This window comes from Pelobates fuscus, chromosome 13 (assembly GCF_036172605.1).
Source record: "Pelobates fuscus isolate aPelFus1 chromosome 13, aPelFus1.pri, whole genome shotgun sequence".
In the NCBI taxonomy this organism is placed as follows: Eukaryota; Metazoa; Chordata; class Amphibia; order Anura; family Pelobatidae; genus Pelobates; species Pelobates fuscus.
Genome location: NC_086329.1, coordinates 95,984,715 through 96,009,204, shown reverse-complemented (window position 1 = coordinate 96,009,204; position 24,490 = coordinate 95,984,715). Strand labels below are relative to the sequence as shown.

At 40.9% G+C, this 24,490-nt stretch overlaps 1 protein-coding gene across 3 annotated transcripts; it reads left to right on the top strand.

The window, feature by feature from the left end:
- The first annotated feature begins 1,250 nt into the window (after positions 1 to 1,250).
- Positions 1,251 to 23,410, top strand: BNIPL (BCL2 interacting protein like). Of its 3 annotated transcripts, none has more exons than XM_063439857.1 (10): positions 1,251 to 1,474; positions 12,542 to 12,649; positions 14,499 to 14,557; positions 15,770 to 15,997; positions 16,100 to 16,264; positions 17,204 to 17,306; positions 17,786 to 17,917; positions 21,432 to 21,518; positions 22,428 to 22,526; positions 22,825 to 23,410. In XM_063439857.1, exons 1-10 carry the CDS (start codon positions 1,428 to 1,430, stop codon positions 22,847 to 22,849), a joined length of 1,053 nt encoding a protein of 350 aa, XP_063295927.1. In that variant the 5' UTR covers positions 1,251 to 1,427; the 3' UTR covers positions 22,850 to 23,410. The 3 variants fall into 3 exon arrangements, with proteins under 3 accessions (XP_063295927.1, XP_063295928.1, XP_063295929.1); XM_063439858.1 differs by lacking the exon at positions 1,251 to 1,474 and adding an exon at positions 4,878 to 4,944; XM_063439859.1 differs by lacking the exon at positions 1,251 to 1,474 and adding an exon at positions 7,186 to 7,230.
- The last annotated feature ends 1,080 nt before the right edge of the window (positions 23,411 to 24,490 follow it).

Sequence of the window (24,490 nt, the reverse complement as noted above, 5' to 3'; positions counted from 1 at the left end):
TAAATCTAACAATAATCTCCTTGCATGTGAGAGTTTAAGGTCAGGGAGAGTGATTTAAGGGGAAGGATGGGTGGATCGATTAAGGAGAAAGTATATATTTTGTTGTACATTTATTTGTATATACGTTTAGCTGATCCATCGCAGTTAATGGCAGTGTAAGCACACACCAGTTTCCTAACCAGGGTGCTGAGAGGCGAGACGTAGCTCCTCAAGATACCAAACCGATACAATAGTAGGCGAAAGATATCCCGACACACACACACACCTTAGGCTAGGTACTAAAGAACAAAAAGTTACAATGTATGAATCTGCAACACAACATTTTGTCCATTAGCAATCTCTGGACCTACTCAAAGACTATAAGTAGACTAGACTATGCGTAAATCCTGCAACTGACTGTGGATGAAACACTTCAGATATTGTGGATTGCCGTTGGCAATTCGGCGCTCACTGGTCTTTCATAGGCTGGGCTAAGTACATACTCAGAGTACTTGTAATATGGAAGTTGCTTTGGCTAAAAGATAGGTGTGGCTAAGGCATAGGATTAGATTTGAATGTGGATAAAAATTCAGCATTAAAGGGACATTATAGGGAACCATAACACTATGTCTCATTGTAAAACACTGCAGTGTTAAGACTGCCTCTAGTGGCTGATTAGTAGACAGCAAATATAGGCCCTTCCTGCAGTTTTTCACGAAGTTTGACTCTGTGACATGATGCTGGACAGCTTTACGCAGTGCGTGAGGACATTCAGCATGTCGACAAACCCCATAAGAAAGAATCAAGTCAATGCTTTCCCATGTGGAAGGTCCAATGGTACAGCACTCACCCCGCATTTGCACTTGGTTTCCCACATTGGCTGAGGGAGGCGGAGAAGGAACCCTACCCAGTACCATGGGACATCAGCGCTGGAATCAGCTACGTTTTTAAAGGGCTTTTTATCACTTTATAGGGCGCAGTGGCGAGTGGGTGGGAGAACTGGGGGCGAGTGCACTTTTACGGTCTTATATTCATAACATTTTAGTTTTTCTTTAATATGTGTCCAAACGTTATCAAATGCACTTTATATTGATAGGTGCCTGAACTCTCCATTTTGTTTATTTCTCTATTCCTTGTAAACATAGTACCGGTATTACCCAGCACAGACACACGTGACGCCTGCAAACATGGCGGTAGTTGACATATTCTATTATTAATCACGACTATGTTGCATGACACAGAATAGCATTAGGACCAATCATAATTTCATCATAAAAAAAAAAACCTCACTGGTTTGGAAATTGAATGAGATACAGGTGTGAGAGGTGGAAAAACCAGTTTGAGATAGGTGTGTGTTTTTGTATTTTCTTAGCTTGTGTAGCAGGAAGACTTTGTTAGGGATGAATCCTTGATATGAGACACCAACTTGTAAAGTGATTTATGTAAACATGGGGGCCTATCTCCACGCAAACTATGAGGAAAAGCTACAACCAAGGTAAATTCTGTGTATGTAAAATGTGATGGGCGTGTGGTTTATTTTTTACATTTATTTATACGTTTTGAAAGAGTTTCTGTTTTGTTTGCAGAGTCTGACGAGAGTGTGTTAACACACAGAATGTCAAGTATAGTTCAAGTATAGTTCAAGTAAACTTTCTCATACTAGATTATCTCTGGGAATAGATAGGGTAGCAATAAATGCAATAGCTCTCCTTTAACATGACCCGATGTAAAGGTTAACCACAGTTAAGTATTATTCATAACAAGCTGAATAAAGCATATTCAGTGTACCCCCCCCCCCCCCCCCCCAAAGAGAGGCAGATTTCTACAATCTCTAAAGAACTTTAACCCCTTAAGGACACATGACATGTGTGACATGTCATGATTCCCTTTTATGCCAGAAGTTTGGTCCTTAAGGGGTTAAACTGTTAGTGTCTTCCGTGTCTTCCTCTGTTATATCATGCCATATTTTGGTCCCTGTAGACATCAGATGTGCAACCACTATACATAAGGTGCTGATTTCAAACAGCACTGAGGATGCTCACTTGTAGGGAAAGGGGGTACACTGCACACTTACCAAAGCTGAATTTTCCCTTGCCAATGGCTAGCCGGAACGTGAAAACGTTAAATTGCTCTGAAAACATAAGTAAGACATTTCAGTGCTAGCCTTTTGGCTGGGCACATGTTTTTTTTTTTGTTGTTGTTTTTTTTAAATGGGCATAACTGTCCTTCCTATTGTGATTGCACTACAATTACCAAAATTCTCTGCTACCCATTCCCTGTGCATTTTTCAGAATTTCACTGCGGCATTGTAAACTAGCGCCTATATTCAAATTTTTCATAAAAATTCATATTTTTTTTTTATTATTCTTTATTTGTATTGTGCTTAGAATAACAAAACATGCTTATATTGCCACAACAGCAAATACAAGCCGATGGAATGAAACATGAGTATCAATAACATGGCAATCATTATCAGCACATTTTTTGTTTTTAAAACAAAAGAAGTCAGGCTAGGTAAAACAATCTGTAGCGTTAGGTTCATTCAGGCTGGTAACTAAGAGAAGCAAAATAGATATTTTGAGTGCCTATATTCAAAGAGGTTCCACCATATTTAAGTACCCACGTGACACTGCACCTGCGATCCGCTTTTATCAGAATGGTATTTGTCTGCCAATTGTATCGTAATTTTAAAGATGATAATGTTTATTTAATCTAAAATGCAGCCAGAATGTTGGCTGAAAATAAAGCGCATTCACTTTAAGACACATTTTATTCCTTTTAAAATTTAATATCACCTGAAATGCTTTAATTTGTGTTAAAAGATAGGCCCACCTAAATAGTTTATTATGTCTGAAACTGGACTTAAAATAAAAAGTGTGCAGTGTGCCTAGTCTACCTGAAGAAATTTTGTGATTGTGATGACAAAACGGTCAGCTCAGGGGGTGCCCAAAAGGTAAATCCCTATATATTGTAAAACATGCTTCCCCAAACCCTCCAGATGTTGCTGACCTACAACGTCCATGATTCTCAGCCTATCTATTTCATTCATAGAATCATGGGAGTTGTAGCTCAGCAACATCTGGAGGGCCGGAGTTTGGGGAAGCCTGTTGTAGAACAACAACTCCCATGATTCTTTGCATGCATTTAGAATGATCTAGCATCATGGGAGCTGTAGTTTCAAAACCTCTGGTGCTCTACTTTTTCAGCACCCCCGTGTTAGCTTATGCAGAGCTTCATGTTTTACATGATGTCATGAAATCTGTCCGTTGTAGTTCAGCAGAAAGATGATGATGAACTCACAGACACCCTCGTTTCGTAGTGCTATATAAAGTTTAGTAAGCATTACTTACGTCCTGGTTTGGTAAAGTCTTTGCAAATCCTGCAGTCAAGCGGTTTTCAAAAAAAAGTAATAATGTGGCTATGTTTTTGTTTGTTTTTATGTTTTATTATTTTCATTTTTTGTTGTTTGATCGATTATCTGATCTTTGTAATGATTTAAATGACAAATGGGTCAAATCACACCAACCAGCAGATAAAACAGGAATATAAATGGTCTGATACTGTTCATGGATTGCATTTTTGCTTTATTGAAGATTCATATAATTTGTTCCTGTGATAAAGAAATAATCATTCCACACTTTATTCGTATTAATATGTCATTAATAAGATACAAATTTATAATCCTTTGACCAATGGACACCCGGGATCATGCTTTGGACATATTGTATCCTCCCCCCCTCCCCTACATTATTTCCACCAGATTTTATCAGTCAAACATTGAAAATTGCCAAATCAAGAATAAAACTGACTTGGCGTGGCGTTTCGCTGGTTACAAGAATGGATGGAGAGATGGAAGAGTCAATACATCTAGCAGATGGCGTCTTTGTATTATTCAAATATTCCATTTACATTTCAATCTGGAACTTGTATTTCATAATCTATAAGAGAAATTGTATTTTATGTTGTCAGTGACAACAACACTCCTTAAGGTAACGGACACATAAACAATGCATCTTCCAGGGCAGCAGTGATTCCATTGCAGTGATGTCTGACAGCCTGCTTAATGCTTTTAGGCAAGCATTCCTTTAGAGCAGGCATATTGACCCCTTAAGGACCAAACTTCGGGAATAAAAGGGAATCATGACATGTCACACATGTCATGTGTCCTTAAGGGGTTAATAAATCACTTCATTTAGCATCACCAATGAAGTACATTATATCCACGGCAAACACTCTCGATTTAATGCCACCTAATATCAGAAGGCAGGATACCGCTAGGCAGAACTATTCCTGTACTTCCCAACAACATGTGGAATTTAGACTTGTATAGGAAACCCGAACATATCTGTAACTCAGTCTTTGAAATAAAGATGACAGCGGATCACCCCATCGTTAGTGGGAATGCGAGAAACACATTTTAAACATACAAGTGTCAACCGGTGAGTGACATGCCATTTCCAACTGCATGGGGGAAGTAATTGACCGCCACACATTTTTTTGGGGGGCAGGAAGTTTCTAAATTACTCAAAAGGAAGTAGACATTGGTAAAAAAAAAAAAAAAAAAAAATCACGAACATGTGATTAGCCTATTTTCTATCAAGGTATGGGATCTTTTAGACCTATATTTAGGAACTATTAGTAATCTTTTATACACTTTTAACCTGGATCACTCATCCTAAATACATACAATTCAAGTTAATATTGCCATAAAAAGCCACGTTAAGTGTCGGTATAGGTAATTTGTGTTAAGAAGTGTAATAGATCATTGCTACTAAGAATCATGTTATTAGGGAGTGTCTAAAATCGAGTTCCCTACCTGCCCTCCCGGCTACACAGGTGATGTCAGCAGGATGCACAAAGGCCAGGTTAAGGAGGTGTCTGTACCTATTACATGGAGGCTTTACTCCTGTCCCTGCCTGCCTGCCTGCTCGCAGACACATAGTGTGTTCCACAGCCCTGGATAACGTGAGTATATCTTCACTGTTTAGAAAATAAAAAGGAAAAGTCATTTTCAGGCCTTGTTTTAATGCTATACAAAATGTTACCAGTTCCCAAACAGATATCACTTCACATTGCTGATGGGCAGAACATGAATAGTGCTACCCTGCATCCTGTGGAATTCTAATTGCAGCAGGAGGGAACTTCATTGATTCACCAAAATTAATCTTACAACTTTCTTGAATAGTTGGTGTTCCATTCATTCAGCATATGAATGCTACATACTATACCAGTAATCCGCAGTGATAGATCTATATATACACTCGTAAAACTGTGGGGAGTCTGACTACCCTACCTTTGCAAGCCGTGACAATGAAAGCAGTTCCCTTGAAGAGAGAAAATATTTCTCTCAAAGTGAGTTTTTTTTTGTTTTTTGTTTTTTTTTCCTCGCCCTTTTGAGTGATGCCACGGAGGTAAGGGGGAAAAAAAAAAACTCTCTATCACCACGGCCCTTTTTTGATCATCATCTCTACAGAAATCCTATATAAGCGCAAGCACTCCCAGGCAATCCTTAATTTAATTAATATGGTACTTATAGGGAGTGTCCGCAGCAGCCTAGCATGAAATGTACTTTAACCCCTTAAGGACCAAACTTCTGGAATAAAAGGGAATCATGACATGTCAAACATATCATGTGTCCTTAAGGGGTTAAATAGAAAAAGCCAAGTCCATCGCTAATTTTTAGTTATCTACCAAAACCTCAGTAATTACAGTCAGGGATGTATTTACCACAAGGCAAACAAGGCATTTGCCTAGGGCAGCACTTTCAGGGGGGGGGCGCCAAAAAATGCCACCCTACGCTCCCAGACAAATGCATTGTTTGCCTCGTGTTCTGGGGATGTCCACCTTACTGTGAGTGAGTGAGTGTAGCTGTAAGTGTGTGTCTGTGAGTGAGAATGCAATATCAGGAATCAATGTGCGAAGTGGATCGCGGCCTGTCAGTGTGTGTGTCATTTTATGTGTATCTGAGAGTGTGTGCCTGTCCGTCAGTGGGTGTGTCAGTGTGTGTCTGTCAGTGAAAGTGTGTGTTGGTTAAACAGTGTGTGTGCTAATGACGGAATGTGTGTGCCAATGACTGTATCTGTCAGTGAGTGTATGTCAGTGCATGTATCAATGAGGCCATGTGTCTGTCAGTCAAAAAAATGGCCTTGACACGAATTGGGGGGGCAAATTAAGATTTTGGGGGTGTCCAAATTTAGTCGTGCCTAGGGCAGCACACATCCAAAATACACCACTGATTACAGTTCTACTTTAACTTGGTGGTTATTAAGATTTTAAACTGTATTTTTGCCTTTGGTAATAAAACCACATTCAATCCGTATTGGGTACATTTTTAATTTAAGAGTCAATTATTTAGTTGCTAAAGGTGGGGTGTAAAACTAAGCCTTTCACACACACAAATGGTGCTGAAATGTGTATATATATCTTGTCATTTATTGACTGAGTGATGGAAATAGTTAAAACTATTAATATATATTTTCTGACCACAATTCCTCACTAACCGGACTATCACCGTAGTCACCACAGTTTGTATGTGTAGATTTTGTGGCTAGATGCCTATATCTAATATTATAATTGTGTAATACGTCTAATACGCTTGTTTACAAACGTTCCGATTTGCCATGGTGCTGTCTGTTTGATAAGGTTTACTATTGCGTTTCTGTATAGGTATTTGTCTGAGTATGTAACCCTGAGAGAGGCGGAGTTATTTATAATATTCAGCGTATCTAATCAATGCATATGGCAGGAAGGTTGACCCCACATTATGTGATTATTATTTTTTTTGTGTCTCCCTGTTGAAAAGGGGACCAGTCATTTAAAGGCATAAGTCTGAAGTTAATAGGTGTATCTTGCTTAAGAGTTAAACAGTTCCTGGAAGTACCCCACCCAAGGATTACCCTGTACAATAGACAGAGCGAGTGAGTACATGCACTTGGCTCTAAGAAAAATGCTGAGCAAGTGACCGTTTCACAGCTCCGAACAGCGAAGCAGAGCGGGGGTGTCCAAAAGGTAGATCCCAGACGTAGAACTCCAACTTCCCAACGTCCATGCAGCCTTTTCATTCTAAATGCATGCAAAGACACTCAAATCATTATGGGGGATGCAGTTCTACAACATCTGTGGATCTACCTCTTGGGCACCCCTAAAGTATAGGATAGAGGTACTATTAGGGTTATGGACACCATGTACCATGTACAGACTGGGACCTCATGTGAAAAGTTATGTCTTATAATTGGGAGGAAAATGTTGCAGGTAAGGAATCACATGATTTAATGGAACATTCCAAGCACTGTAACCACTGCATCTTGTTGTAGTAGTGATGGTGCCAGGATGCTCTGGCAGCCTATTTGTAACTTGCCAAACCGTTTTAGAGTGACCTGACTACTTACCTGCGGGCACCGTTTGGGGAAGCTATTCATCTGATGCAGGGCCTACGCAGGAGCTTCCATTGGGGGGCAGTGCATGGGGGACCACCCATTCTAAAATGGTTTGCCTGCTTATGCACCAGGACACTTGGCACCATAACCACTGTAGCATGCTGTAGTTGTTATGGTTATTTTGAGTGTACTTTAATCATTAAAGAATACTGCAGGGCATAACATTGTCTGTCATCAACAGGAAGAAACAATGTATGTCCCCTAATTTTAACATAACCGGATTACAGTCGATCTTGGTGTTACCTTGCTGTGATTGTGAGTTATTTTAATATATATTTCTAAGCCCGTTACTGTTTATATCTGATGGTAATAGAGGCCTACGTGTCTTGCTCTGTATTCAGTTGTGATTTGGGGCCCTGCAAGCCCTGCTTTAGTCCCAGATTTTGGGATCTGGTCTGTTTGGTTTACTGAAAATCCGTAATAAAAAGATATGTCCATAAAAACATGGTGGATATAGCAACCCAAGATGGGGTCTATCCGCATCTCTGTGAACTTAATAAACGGGATAGTTTATTCTACAGATAATAGATTGAATATAGCACATGATCAAACATGACTGTGACAGAGCACCGTAATGAGGTGAATGCTCCTAGTCATTGCACAGATTACATTGCAGAAGGGATCATACACTATCGGCACCAAAACAACTTTAACTTAATGACGCAGTTTTGGTGTATAGATCATGGCCCAGCTGTCTCTGCCATTTAGGAGTTAAATCAGGAGTTAAAGTCTGTTTAATAGCCTAATAGAACCTGCAGGAGCCTCCTGTGTGTGATTAAAGTTCAATTCACAGAACAGGATATTAAAAACTTCTAAAGTAAACACACTGTGCTGTCAGATCTGATTGAAACTAAAATACATTCTTTCATGGAGAAGGTGTGGCTAGGAGTTAAATACATTTTACTCGTAAATGGCAGAGAATTGAGCAGTGAGACTGCAGGTGCATGAATGATCTATACCAGGGGTAGGCAACCTTAGGCTACACTGCCCAATGTCAATTCTGTGCATACTTTATGTCTGTTGTCTGCACGCTGGTGACAGACTTAATTAAAGCCTGCAAGTGGAGTCTTGTCCCCCGTCCCTCCCACCTCCCTATCCTGTTCAATCGATTTTTAGGCTCCCTTCTTCTCTCCCTCTCAAACTCCCCTTGTCGCCTGCATGCACTCTGATCCAGATAAGTGGTCCAATCAAAAAACCTCTCTAGGAGAAGCCTTTGATTGGCCCGCATGACAGCAGGTGTAACACCAGAAGGCTGCGTGGAAAGCCGCGCCGGTAGTTTTGTCCAGCACTGGATTCCAGATAAGTAAAGCCTTTTTATTAAAAAATTGACTTGCGGCGGGGCCGGGCCGCCGAGCTGAACGGTCGCAGGAAGGACCAGCTCCTGCAAAACACGATCTACAAAGCCTGTAAAAAGGAAATCTCAATACATTAAACGACTAACAACTGCGACCTTCGGTGTGCAAGGGCTACCGGAGCCGAGGAGAGGCTTGCTCCAGGAGTTTTAGTCCCTCGGGGGAGAGATCTCTGCTGCATCAGCGGGACCTTGACCGGCGGTGAGTGGAGTGGACGGCCGCCATTCCACTATCCTGCCCAACGGAGCCCGATAGACAGGCTGAACCTTTTGGACCCGGTCCCGGTCCCCCCCCCCCCTCTGGACCGGGGGGGTGATCCCGGTCCTCGTCTCATATCAGCACTCGGAGAGGTTAATAATACTATATCCGCCCTAGGCCTAAACCAAGATGGCTGCCAGACCTGGGCCCGCTTCGCAGAAAGCCCGCCTACAGCCTAGTCTCATGGTGGATCCATCCGCGCAAGAACCCGACTATCTGTGCCCACAACTATGGACGAAATGGAGCGAACAACCCCCAGCCCATAAATACCTGCCTGCTGGCAAACGAGACATGGAGTGGCTCCAACTGTGTGTCCCTCGGGTGATCACGCTGAGGTGTAGACGCAGACGGATGCCGCACACCGAGCACCAGTCACAACGGCATAACCTCCAGGCCGGCCGCCTCATACCTGAGCAGCAGGCTCCCAGAGAGGGTCCCTGTCGGCGAGTATCACGCAGAAGGAGGACTTTGACCAAGCAGAGCCGGACACACGAACTGGAAAGCCCACACACCGCTGACCCAACGACCGGTCTGGCTCTACCTCGGAGGGGCACTGCACCGGAGCGGATGGCGGCTCAGCTCAAACATGCTGGACTTGGGTCGCTCAGAGACTGTGCCTCACTCTCTAAGAGCAGCGGCTGAGAGAGCTAAAAGCGATATCTAATGCCCTTTCACTATTCAGGCACTAGAGACGGGCAGGCTGGGGGGGCCAAGCAATATGTTGTTCTTGCTATAATCTCTAATATTTTGCCTAATTACAGTATATGCATTCTCTGATATATGTCTGCCAACCTCACATTTAACATATATGCTAGGGCCAGTCTAAGCATAGCTTACGTTTCAGCAAGTCTAAGCGAGCAAAAATAGAATAATAACAAGCATTGATTTCTAGATATACCAGCGACGTTACCTTTTCGTTATGAGATAGAATTAGCTGTCAGACTCTCTATTGTTAACTATTTAAACAAGCGAGTTACTTAGCAAACTGTTTATTATCGTTCAGACTTAAATGCCTAGCCTATCCTTATGCTCTTCAAAACAAAAAATGTGCAAATTCTCCATGTCACTGTTTCACCTATGTTCCAATATAAATGCACGCTGTTGTGGCGTATGGTTATCCTATGTACTCACCTGCACAACAAAAATAAAGAATAAAAAAAAAATAAAAAAATTGACTTGCTATAAATAACTAACCGTGTATTCTTCAGGATGATTGATCACTTGCACAGAAATCTCCGCTGACTATAAGTGCAGGGAAATTGATGACAACATACTCTTACAAGCTTCTTCTATTACAGATATCTGTATAACGTCGCCAGTTTAATGTGATAATACTCTGACGTGACCAATTTATTTTCCTATGTAATGTATTAATCATAAATAGTTATAAAGTATATAAAACAGTGTGCAAATAATTCCATTCAATGGATTCCATGAGTGGACGTTCAGCAGCCTTTGTTAAAGAAACACTCCAAGCACCATAACCACTACAGCCCATTATAGTGGCTCCACAGTATGACGTCAAATTTCTTACCACGGATTGACAACTTGCCAACGTCCAGCTATTTTTGTTCCTATCCAGCGGAAGAAGTCTGATGTCTCTATATAGAAAAGCACACCCAATGCAGGTCTGTGTTCGTTGGCTGTGTGTACTCAGCAGATGCTCTTAGCCAATATGAGTGGTCTTGCATAGTCCTGCTTTGTTCTACAGAACAAATTGGCTTCTTCTCCTGGACAAGACTGGATGCAGTGTCAGAGCCACGAAGGACCCAAGTAACTTGTCAAACTGTTCTAAAAGGTTTTAAAATCTTACCGTAAAATTTTGTCAAAGCACTCCAGTAACCATAACCACTACAACAGCCTGTAGTAGTTATGTGATTGGAGTATTCTTTGTATTGTGTTTACTTAACCTATATTTACAATATGTATTTTTTTTTTTTTTTTTTTATTCTTTATATTTTCGTGCAGGGAATTACAGAATAGTCTGCTTTGTCCCGACAACAGAGCAGGTCAGCATAAACACAACATTTCGACATTGACATTGCATGATAGAGAAAAGCACATTTTTTTTTTTTTTTTTATAAACATAGTGTTCACGTTTAAGAATTAGATTTTATAGCATCCCTGCATGACCTAACTGGTAGCAGGAAGAATTTCATGCAGGGAATGGGTGAGTGTGTAATCTCGCTAGCAATCAGATAGTAGGATATGTAAGGTAAATCAGAATGATTGACGTACCTACGCTGACTAGGAGAAAGTGCTGGTACCTCTCTACCGTTCATACTGAAATGATGCGTTAAATGTAGTTGATCTACCGAGGAAGGTATGGTCGGCTATGCATAGCATGGGCGGTGATTTGTAGTTTACTGTGGCTGATGCCCAGAATAAAAGTGAGGGGAGCAACAAGACTGTGATATTTACATATATAGGGTTGTTAACCAGGCATTTTGACACACAGCATGTATTCCGATTCTATATATCACCATTTGGATATGGGATCTCGGTGTGTCTGACTGTGTGATGCGGTGTGTATGGCTCTGTGTCGGGGCCTGAACCTCACATGTTACAATATGTATTTTTAAGATGTGAAAACCAACATTTAATACCTGCATGTGGGCGCCTCAGTCATGGCTTCCTGTCAATCATTGTTCTAAGCTCTGTCCTTTGCTCCTGGTAGTCCGTATAGAGAGAGCAAGCCGAGAAGAGAAGAAATGAAACCATGTTTCTATTTCACCTCTTCATTTGCAATGTTTGTCTTATCTGAACTGGATCATGATGTCATTAGCTAAATCTTTAATATAAATTTAAAAGAAAATGGAGCGTCTCCGAAAAAAACAAGTCATAGATGACTTTCAACATTTTATTCAACTGTGTAAATTCTAGAGAGGTGACTGTTCCCTTTTTAAAGAAAAACTGTATTTATTATTTTTTTTATTGGAAATTAGTTTAGTAGATGAGCTGTAGGTGATCATGTTGCACTGTTTAACGTGATGGCATGGGGATTTTATATACCATTAACTTTGGGCCCTGTGGTGGTTATGGTGTCAGGAGAACCCTGGTGCCTCCCCCTTATAAAGAACCAAACTGTTTTAGAATTATTTGACTTCCTCTCTGGGTCTGCAGACTCAGCTCTACGCCTCCTTTCTGCTGGAAGCTCTCATTGAGCTAAGCCCGGTGGACTCTCATCCAGTGATCTAGCCCTGCACGGCTCGGCTTAGCTCAGAAGAGCCAACAAAAGCTCCTAGGCTGGAGTTTCCAGGTTTCTTTCCAACAAACGGGGAGTGTGGAGCAGCACACAGTGGACCCCCAGGTAAGAAGTCAAACCATTTCTAGATGGTTTGACCATGATCATTGGGGTGTGCCAGGGCACTCCTGGAACCAAAACCACTGCAATTGCTTTATGGTGTTTAGATTAATTTAATCCCTCATTAAATGGATTTTTTCTGGATGCCCCTCTGGATTCAAGAAACGTGGAAGCTGATGTAGTAATGGTGTGTGCCTATTGTCCTCCTGTAGCTTTGATAAAGACCTTGTGGCCCAGGCTCCAGCATTTGTGGGTGCAGCGCTGATGAGAATTGATGACATGGAGCTGAAAGAAGAATGGCAGGATGAAGAGTTTCCTAGGTGAGTGAGAGAGGCCATTGCTCTATATACGGTATCCGTCACATGGAAAGATTGGGAATATAATGTACAGACTATAAGGAACGTTAAATGGTTACTCTAATTCACTGATTGGTAGTGATCGTGGTGTTTGGAGTCTTTATGTGCAGTGTCTCATTTCTTTAAGAAATGCTGCACATACAGAGGGAGAGCAGCACTGTAAATCCACCTCCGGTGGCATGATTAGCAGCCCGGAACTCTCAGCACGTTGGCAACAGACGCTAAATCACATCTCAGCACAGCCTCTGGGACATCCCGCCCACTGCAGAAAGGTTGTAGTAGATTGTAATGTAGCCAGTGGCATGGCTGTTCTGAGAAATTTTAGGTGACTTACTAATAACAATTTATAAAGCTAAAATGGATTTAGAACAAGGACAATGTATCTTATTTACACTGACTGATTTCTAAACAGGTTTACTGTAGTTTAAAAAAAACATTACTGGGAGTATTATTGCTGTGGAGCTCTGTTATACACTCAGACACATTACTGGGAGTATTATTGCTGGGGGGCTCTGTTATACACTCAGACACATTACTGGGAGTATTATTGCTGTGGAGCTCTGTTATACACTCACACATTACTGGGAGTATTATTGCTGTGGGGCTCTGTTATACACTCAGACACATTACTGGGAGTATTATTGCTGTGGAGCTCTGTTATACACTCACACATTACTGGGAGTATTATTGCTGTGGGGCTCTGTTATACACAGACACATTACTGGGAGTATTATTGCTGTGGAGCTCTGTTATACACTCAGACACATTACTGGGAGTATTATTGCTGTGGGGCTCTGTTATACACTCACACATTACTGGGAGTATTATTGCTGTGGGGCTCTGTTATACACTCACACATTACTGGGAGTATTATTGCTGTGGGGCTCTGTTATACACTCAGACACATTACTGGGAGTATTATTGCTGTGGAGCTCTGTTATACACTCACACATTACTGGGAGTATTATTGCTGTGGGGCTCTGTTATACACAGACACATTACTGGGAGTATTATTGCTGTGGAGCTCTGTTATACACTCACACATTACTGGGAGTATTATTGCTGTGGGGCTCTGTTATACACTCAGACACATTACTGGGAGTATTATTGCTGTGGAGCTCTGTTATACACTCACACATTACTGGGAGTATTATTGCTGTGGAGCTCTGTTATACACTCACACATTACTGGGAGTATTATTGCTGTGGGGCTCTGTTATACACAGACACATTACTGGGAGTATTATTGCTGTGGAGCTCTGTTATACACTCACACATTACAGGGAGTATTATTGCTGTGGGGCTCTGTTATACACAGACACGTTACTGGGAGTATTATTGCTGTGGAGCTCTGGTATACACTCAGACACTCCAACAATATGGAGCCCATAGAAAATATGGATGTTCTGTTAGAAAAGAGGGACAGTGGAATTTTAGCACAAAATAAGGACTCTTCCTCCTAAATAGGGACAATTGAAACAGTTGTCAGTTTTTAGGTGCTCAACATGTGTGCTGTGTCCCGGAGGATTCACAGTAATTAAACTCCCAGTAATGTGAATCTAGACTGGAGTGAAATACATTTAGATGAATGTTCCTACATTGAGATTTGTCTGCTCTTGTCATGCACCGCTTACTTATGTCAATAATTATCAACAGGTAACAAAGTTACATAAAAATGAATGATAATGCTCCACTACCAACTGCACCCTCTAAAGCGAAAAAATGTCTCTCTTTGAATATTTGCACTTGTGGGGTAGTATGCATCACATGGTGTGTGAAATATATCCTCTGATTATCCCTGAATTATCTTGTAGGCCTCTTCCAGAGGAGACCACAGAGGAGAATTGTGATTCCAAAGAAGACCATGAACCAGGTAGGAACAAAGCTTGGAGCAAATCTGACACCTACATATGGTCGGGTTCTTTCAGAGGGAGAGTGCTGGGAGAACCATTCTTAAATGAAACCTAAAAGAGCACGTTTCTTCTATAAACGGTTTGATTTTATTATATTAATTAGAATTTTTTTTCCCCAATAATAGATTAAAATGCTGTTGCCATTACTTAACCCCTAAAGGACACATGACATGTGTGACATGTCATGATTCCCTTTTATTCCAGAAGTTTGTCCCTTAAGGGGTTAAAAGGACACTACAGTCACCAGAACACCTACATCTTATTATACTTGTTCTGGTGAGTAGAATTATTCCCTTCAGGCTTTTTGCTGTAAACACGGTCTTTTCAGAGAAAATGAAGTGTTTACATCACAGCCTACTGATAACTTCACTGGCCACTCCTCAGATGGCTGCTTGAAGTGCTTCCTGGGGCAGTGCTGCACACTGTGACTGCCATTCAGTGTCTCTACCCTCTGCATGGAGACACTGAACTTTCCCCATAGAGATGCATTAATTCAATTTATCTCTGAGGATATGCTGATTGGCCAGCGCTGTGTTTGACTTGTGCTGGCTCCACCCCTGATCTGCCTCTTTATCAATCTTAGCCAATTATATGGGGAAGCTTTGTGATTGGTGCAGACCACCACTTCTGATGATGTCAGCCAACAGCTACAGACTTGAATACAAGTAAGATTTTACTATATTTAGGGAGGCAAGAGGGGGCCATGGGGGCTAGATGGTGGTTTTAACACTATATGGTTAGGAATAAATGTTTGTGTTCCTGACCTTATAGTGTTCTTTTAATTTTAATGACGACTATATATAGTGCTTCTAAAAATAATTTAAAAAAAAAAAAAACAGGTGAAATTCTATCTTTCACACCATAATGGAACAGAAGGTGCTTCGTAGGTTCAATACTAAACTCTGCTGTCACTGCCGGGAAGTGGGAAACTGCTCGACCTCAATCACCGAGTCAGGAATAGCTCTCACCAAACTGATTCACCTATATTTTTAGGATTATTTGAATTGTAAGAATTTAAAGTGAATTTTAAATTAAAAGACAGAATAGCCGAGACGGAGAAATCATTCTCCAAGTCTCCTATGCTTCCAGTACAGATACTTTGAGAAACGTTGACAATTCAAAATGAGGGCGACTTTAGTGATTAACCCTGTTTATGTCTCTATGTCCACCAGAGTGTCCACCCAATACTCTGGAACTGTGTGGCAATCGGCATATGAAAAGGCGGCTGTCTGCTCCCTCACTCAGCTTTAATTTGGAGAACAGTGAGGGCTCCATGAGGTCCAGCGACATATTTGATCAAAGCACAGATGATATTGACTTTGATATTGACGATTTGGAAACGCCAAACAGCAGCGAAATGCTGGACTTCACCGAAAACAGCCATGAATTTGAGTGGGAAGGTAAAGATTTGTTTTACTTAAAGATGCAGATAGAATTCTGAAGTCAGGCCCAGGGACTATTTAGAAAGATACTACTTTCCTTGTCTTTCCTACTTCTATCAGATGACCTGCCAAAGGCTATGGGAACAGAGGAGAAAACATATAATGAAAGCCTTATTACTGACCTGGAAGACAAGACAGGCCGAAAATGGCGAATATTTCTGATTGGAGAACACAAAGTAGACATGACTGCTATTGAGCCGTATCAACAAGTGATCTCTCATGGAGGTAACCAGACAATCCAGAGCCTGCTCTTAGGAGGGGAACTGCTAAATGATTATGGGAAAGGGGGAGGCCATTAATAATACTCTGTTTACATGCCCCCTTTATGCCTTCATTGACAACCATTTTCTGCCCTTTCTGTGTTTCCACTGTCCATGATGTACTTCTTTTCTCGCCTATTCTGATATCTGCATCCCTCTGTGATTCTCATCGAAGCCCCTTTATTCCTATTAAATGGATGCTATAGTCACCAGAATAACTACAGCTTATTATTGCATTTGTTCTGGTGAGTATAATCGTTCCCTTCTGGCTTTTTGCAGTAAACACTGCTTTTGCAGAGAAAATGCAGTGTTTACATTACAGCCTAGTGATAACTTCACTGGCCACTCCTCAGATGGCTGCTAGAGGTGCTTCCTGGGGCAATGCTGCACAGTGTGACTGACATTCAGTGTCTCCACCCTCTGTATGGAGACACTGAACTTTTCTAATTGATATTCAATGTATCTCTATGAGGAGATGCCGATTGGCCAGGGCTGTGTTTGGCTTGTGCTGGCTCTGCACCTGGTCTGCCTCCTTTACAGTCTCAGTCCAATGCTTTCCTCTGGGAAAGCATTGTGATTGGCTCAGAACACCACTTCTGATGTCAGCCAAGCAGGCAGAGCCAGCAGCAGGAGACTGGAATAAATGTAAGATGTTGCTATATTTAGGGAGGGCAGGCTAGATGGTGTATTTAACACCATAGGACCAGGAATACATGTCTGTGTTCCTGACCTTATATTGTTCCTTTAAGTTCTGAGTCTTTCTACCACACACACTAGACTCCCTCTCTCCAGCATGGACAATATGATACTAATTTCCCATTATCCACATTGGAATATCTTAACAGAAAATATGTTACTGTCTTTTATTAACAAAGGTCTGTCTGTCTATCTTCTCTTCCCCCAGGTTACTATGGTGATGGTTTAAACGCAATCATTGTGTTTGCCTCTTGCTATTTACCGGATAGCAGTATTCCAGATTACCAGTATGTCATGGACAATCTATTCAGGTAAATGCACCCATTATAAATTAAGAGACTCTTTGCTGAGAGGACTCGGGTCTAGTTCCAGTTTTCTTTCTTATATTATACTATTTTATTTATTTTTTTCCTGTCCCCCTTTCGGTCCTTAAACCCCTGTCCTAGTAATTACAAAAAAAAAATATCTTAATTGATCCCCAAACCATATGCTTTTATTTGTTTTTCTACTATCTTTTAATCTGGCTCATTTTGATTTTGCCCATTTATATTCTATAAAACAGGGGTCACAAATACACCATTTCACATCCTCACCACTTTTTAAATTTTTGCACATTTTATTTTCAAGCCTTCTTCCTTTTCGACCCTCTAAGAATAACATCCATACTCTTCAACATTAAATTCTCTGTAATATTTTTTTTTCTCTCCATGTGTCTGCCCCTTACCGTGCCTGATTTCTCAAATCCGGTCTTTCCCCGTACTCTCTCTCATTTAATCTGTTTTACATGCAGATATATTATAGGAACACTGGATCTTATGATTGCAGAAGACTACATGTTGATTTATCTAAATGGTGAAACCCCTCGCAGCAAAATTCCTCCTATTGGTTGGATCAAGCGTTGTTATCAAGCAACCGGTAGAAGGTAAATATTCCTTTTATAGTCTCAGACATGTACACTGATCATCTACAACTTTAAAACCACTGACAGGTGAAGCGAGTAACATGAATTATATTGTTACAATGGAACCTGTCATGAGATGGGATATATTGGGCAGCAAGCTCTTGAATTTCATGTGTTCGAAGCAGGAAGAATTGGCAAGCGAAAAGATCTGAGTGACTTTGACAATGGCCAATTAGTGGTGGTTGGACAACTGGGTCAGAGAAAATCGAAAATTGTAAGTCTTGTGGAGTGTTCCTAGTATGCAGTAGTTAGTACTAGGGATAGACCGATAATTGGTTCAACCATATTCTGGGTTTTGGCAAATATCAGTATTGGTCACAACTGACACGGACATTGCCAATAATGTGAAAGTCAGCGTCGGCCCAGCGCATCCAGGGCCGGCGTGTCCATAAGGCTCTGGGGGAGCAAGAATCGAGTGACTGGCAGGAAGGAAGTGCACAGCGGCCCCCTTCCAGTCACTCAGTGTGGCGTGGGTGAGCAGAGCAGACTGCGCTACAGGAGCTGAGAGGAAGTGCTCACTTAGAGAGAGCACTTCCTGTCAGTCCAGTCTGGTACAGGAAACTGAAGCTCCTTACCACAGTCCGCTGCGCTCTGCAGCGCTACAAGAGAGATAATGAGGCACACCAAGGAGGGGAAAGGACCACAAAGGGGGGGGGGAGGCACACACACACACTAACTAAAGGACACGGAGGGAGAGGACTACTAAGGGACAGGGAGTGGAGGTGAGGGGAAAGGAACATTAAGGGGCAGGGAAAATGGAAGGGAGAGGGTTCACTAAGAGACAGGGAGGGAAGCGAGAGGAACACTAAATATTCTTGAAAACAAACAAATCTGACTGGCATGTATATTTAGAACATTTAACACTTAATATAATTTTTTTTTGCTAAAAACAAATATTAAATATACATGTTCAGTAAATGGTAGATTTGGTAGAAATGTTCTTTTTTCAAAACGGTAAATGTACAGAGTATCGGTAAGTCATCGGTTATCAGCCTAAAAGTTCACAGATTATCAGTATTGGCTCTAAAAATCAATATTGGTCGATCCGTAGTAGTACCTACCAAAAGTGGTGCATGGAAGGATAACCAGTGAACAGACGTCGGGGTCATGGGCCACCAAGGGGTTATTGATGCACATGGAGAGTGAAGGCTAGCCGGTCACATAGAAGAGCTACTGCAGCGCTAATTATTGAAAAATGTAATGCTAGCCATGATAAAAGGTGTCAGAATGCACAGTGCATAGCAGCAGACCAGTCAGTGTGTCCAGGATGTCCCCTGTCCACCACCGTAAGTGCCTCAGAGCTGGAACATGGAGCAATGGAAGAAAGATGCCTGGTTTGATGAATCACATTTTATTTTAAACCAGGTGGATGGATTTTAGATCCCTTACCTGGGGAAGAGATGGCAGCATGATGCACTATGGGAAGAAGGCAGGCTGGTGGAGGCAGTGTTATTTTCTGCATAATGTTCTGCTGGGAAGCCTGAGATCCTGGTATTCCTGTGGATGTTACTGACACCTACCACATATATAGAGATTGTTAAATACCACGTACAGCCATTCATGGGAATGGTGATCCCTAATGGCAAAGGCCACCTTCAGCAGGATAATGCACTCTGCAACACTGCAAAAAATGTTTAGGAATGGTTTGAGGAACATGACGACAAGTTCAATGAGTTGCCTTGGTCTCTAAATTCTCCAGATCTCAATCCGATTGAGCATCTGTGGGATATGCTGGAACAACAAATCCGATCCAAGGAGGTCCCACCTCACAACTTGCAGGACTTAGAGGATCTGCTGCTAATGTCTTGGTGCCAGATACTACAGGACATGTTCAGAGGTCTTGTAGAGTGCTTGCCTTGATGCATCAGAGTTGTTTTGGCAACACGAGGAGGACCTACACGATATTCGGCAGGTGTTTTTAATGTTGTCTGATCAGTGTCATTTTAATACTTCAAGAACCACTCTGCACACCATAGCGTATCAAAGTCTGCAGGTCCTGGGCACCATCTTACATTAAGGGAGTTAAAACATTTTTAAACACGTCAACCTCAAAGTTCTGATTATGGTACCTGTCTTCCTGGCCCTCTGCCCCCTCCTGAAATGAACTTTGAATCCCCAACAATTCTCACTTTGGGGATTAACCCCTTAAGGACCAAACTTCTGGAATAAAAGGGAATCATGACATGTCACACATGCCATGTGTCCTTAAGGGGTTAAACAAACCTCTCTACTTTATTGCAAATCACATTGATGTGTCATAATATAAATAACTCCTATATTGCCCCCAATTTTCCCTTCATTTTCTTGTAATTATTACTAATAAAGCACCAACAAATTCTGCCACGCAGTACAATAGGTGGACTGACAGACAAGTATTTGCAACAAGACGGTTGGAAGCACAAAAACAGAGGGTGCTGAGAACCCTGCTCAAACGAGCTTACAATCTAGAGGGAGCGGGGTAAAGTGGCACAATAAGTAGAGGTAGGATGTATTTCTTGTACGGAAAAAGATGGTTACTAGAATAGTTTTAGGATGTTTTTTTGACTACACAATTGCAGGAGAGGAAGCAGGGTGGGTTATCGGGGTGTGGGGAGAGAAAGCTATTAACAGTTTAATTGATATGCTTTCATAAAGAAGTTCTAGTTTGTAATGATTTTTTGAAAAAACTTAGACTGGGTGGGAGTCTAACAGAGAAGGTAAGAGTTCCATAGGAATGGCGCTGCCCTAGACAAGTCTTGAAGGTGGGTGTCCGAAGTGCGAGTAGGAACAGAGGATAAACGCAGATCTTTAGCATACCATAGGACGCTAGACGGGACATACTTGTCTATTAGTGAGGAAAGGTAGGATTAACGTTCTGTAGAGATTTCTAAGCAAGCACCATCATTTTAAATTGGGCCCTAAATCTTCGGGAAGCCAGTGTAAGGACTGACAGAGGGGGGAGACATGGGAGGTGCAGGCGGAAAGGAAGACTAGCCTCGCCACCACCTTCATTATAGAACGTAACTGGGCAAGCTGGAGACACGTAAGATCACTGAGAAAAAAGATTGCAGAAGTCAAGGCGAGAGATGATAGTGGCATGGACCAGCACCTTAGCTGCATCCGGTGTTTAATACGTGCAGATGGTGCTATGTTTTTGAGATAGAAATGGCAGGATTTGGTGAGTGATTGGACCTGAAAAAAATTAATGATTTCTAATGCTATTCTATTCCATAAGTTAATCTGTCAACAGGACAATGTCTGAAAATATAGATATTCTTCATTATGGCAGACGTCATTTTTAAAACTCCCACATATTGCGCAGCGTGGTACAACATCACCAACTGGTGTATCTAAAAAGCAATGGGGGTGCACTTGTTGCATTCTGCATTTCTCTCCCTTATACTCACGATAAACATGTGCAAACATTTATACAGCCATCTGTTTATGGTGAAAAGTCCTCAATTATTTTACCGATCAGTATTTATTGTATTTTAAGGTTGAAGAAAAATCTGAAATCTGTTTTGATTGTCCATCCCACGTGGTATGTGAGAGCTCTGCTCGCCATCATTCGACCATTTATCAGGTAAAGCTGTCGAACATATTGAAGTATAACTGTGACAGGTGTGTTTTTTTTGTGAATCGTCTCCAGTACCTCAGAGGCTGCAGAGAAGGTGGACTTTGCGATTGAGAGAGACTTAATTTTTATTTTTTAACCGTTTGTTTGAAAGCAGTTTGACAGAAAAGGGTTAAATTGCACCCAGATAGTCCATAACATGTTAAGATGGTCATGGTGTGTAGACTGTAGAGTGTTACTTTGAAAAAGACTTCCATACTAAAAATTGCCAGGGATCAGTCATTCGAGAGATTTTGCGTGGTTTTTACATATATATTTTTTTTTGTTTGGTTGGTTTTTTTTTGTATGTGTGTTTGTGTATTGTGTACTGGAAATCTGCCTACCATAGAAACTAATTCAGTGGTCGGCTATTAATTAAGGTGTAATTAAAGGAACACTAAAGCATTGTGGAAAATTATGCACTAGTATTCCTAATGCTAAAGTGTTCTCCTCTGAATTTAGTTTGGGGGGGAAAAGCTACTTGATTTCCCTCCCATGATGTCACGTCTACTTTTTTTCTCGTCCAATCCATATCTGCTCATAGAGGAGCATTGAGGACGAATAGTGCATGTGTGTCCGGTGCTCCTCCAATCAAATGCAGGTTAGCTGTGAGAGCTTTGATTGGGTTCTCACAGCGCAATCGCCACTGGGGGCATATTTAACCCCGTAAGCATTGCCATATCTACTAAACTGCAATATTTTACACTGCACGGATAAAACTACAGGCCACTACACCAAAATCACTTCTTTGAGATAAAATGGTCTCTGTGTCTTTTAAAATGGATTTGCAAATCACATGAAATAACTATTGTTTTCACCAGTTATTTGCTTTTAGTTACAATTAAATTTGACTACATTTTAAATTATTTTTTTTTTCAGCTCCAAGTTTGCACGAAAAGTGAAATTTGTCCACAGCTTGAACGATCTCTCCCAGATTGTATCACTAGATGATGTCCATATACCAGATTGCATTAAAAAGTAAGTGACAAGCATGCAACAATTTGAAAATCGCCACGAATGAATGTAAATTAGAGAATTCGTTATCTGCTATAAAAACATTTCTATTTAGCTATACTTATGCAAAAAAAATAAGTTTAATGTTACTACATGTATTGTCAAAAGGGATCTTCATAAACCATCTTCTCACTTTCCCGTAAATTAGATTTTTTTTATAGCAAACTCTATAAATTGAACATTCATTTTCCAGCAAGTAGCTACGTGTACTATAATGTGCAAATACCTGTGTTTTAACCTCATTTTACTTCTTTGTTCCCAGGTCAGATCATGATATGAACCGATGAGCCTGTAAAGAGAAGATATTTGTTTATATGTGTATATATAGAACGACATACTGTAATATAGTTTTCTGCACATGAGCAAGACAGTTTACATATTTATCTACTAAAAAATTATACTTCTAACCTAAAGAGCAGATGAGCCAACCTAAGTTTGTCAAAGCCAGACTTTAAATAAATGAATGGTTAACCAGATTATTTAGTGTGGGATAACTTAACTTTTTTTTTAATGTAGTTGGCCATTCCTACGGTTTGTAAATAAAGGTGGATCGTATGGGTGCCACCCACCAGGAAGAGGTAATACAATGTCCCTGCTCGCAAAAAGACGTCAATTCATGCACAATGTGCTCACATACACAAATCCGCACAATTCACAAGCTTTGTTTTTGTGTGATATTGCCTGGGTGATAAACTGGCAAGATTGTTACATTTTATGAAAATTGAATGGTTGTCTTTGTCAGAATCTGCATCTTGGGGTATATCGGGTTGGCAAATTGATTATACCATCAGATTTATCATTTTTCACATACTAGCAGTGCTTTTATTCCTTTGCAGGGTCATTTTCACACCATTATATAAACTAAGGAATATCTTATTTATATCTTATTTGTTTTTTTCTTAAAAAATATATCAAGTATATAATTGTAAAGTAAATATTAAACTATTAAAAAAAAATAAAAAATAAAAATTAAAAGCATCTATATTCATTTTTCGCAATCTTTGGGGAATATATATATTTTTTTAACAGGATTAGCTCACTCACTCTGAGTTTGAGTGTAACTTCAATGTTCTGTTTATATTAGATGTGAGAAGAGCTCTGCATGTTTGGCAGTTACGGACATACTCCGCAAGTTGGATACAATTCCTATTGACTTGGTTATATGATCAACAGGGCTTCTCCTGATTAGGGCACATTAAAGCTAACTGAGAATTGAACTGATGATCATCATCACTGGCTGATTCTGGCCTCCAGAAACAGAAAATGAATCCAGAATTTCGATTCAGTTACTATGTAACCAGCCTACACAAAGAGGGATATGTCTGTAAATGTCATGCCATTGGGCTTACATAGAGGAATTTCACAGAGCTGAATGGTCCTCGGGTCTGACAATGCTATAATCTGTTTGCTGTTTGCAAAACCTGCAGTTCTCTTGTCTGCAGCCTTTGCAAGCCCTCCCCTTCTAACCCCGCCCAGACTTTCTGTGGTTGTCCAATCACAGGCTTCCCAATGCAGCTCAACGAGAAGTCTTTGCAAGGCAGGTGCTCTGGTTAATTGCTGCCTCTTGACCTTTACTTACACTAAGCAAAACAAACCAGTAAGTAACAGGATTGGTTGTCTGGTTAACAGCCAGGGATTGTAACCAAACTAATTTATAAAAATGACAACTTCTATTGAAATATGCACTTTCTTTGTAAAATGGGAAAAAAAGGTGGACAAACTCTTAAGACCAAAAATACTTCAGCAAACTAAAGGAACAATCCACTGCCCAAATAGGCAAAAAAAAAGGGGGTTTTCAAATCACTGTTTAGTAGGTGTACCCCATTAATACATGCATGTATTAATTGGGGGATATCTTTAAATGATCTTGCAAAAGCTGCAGATCGTATGAACTGTAGCCTTAGCAAGCCTGCCTCCCTCCCTCCCTC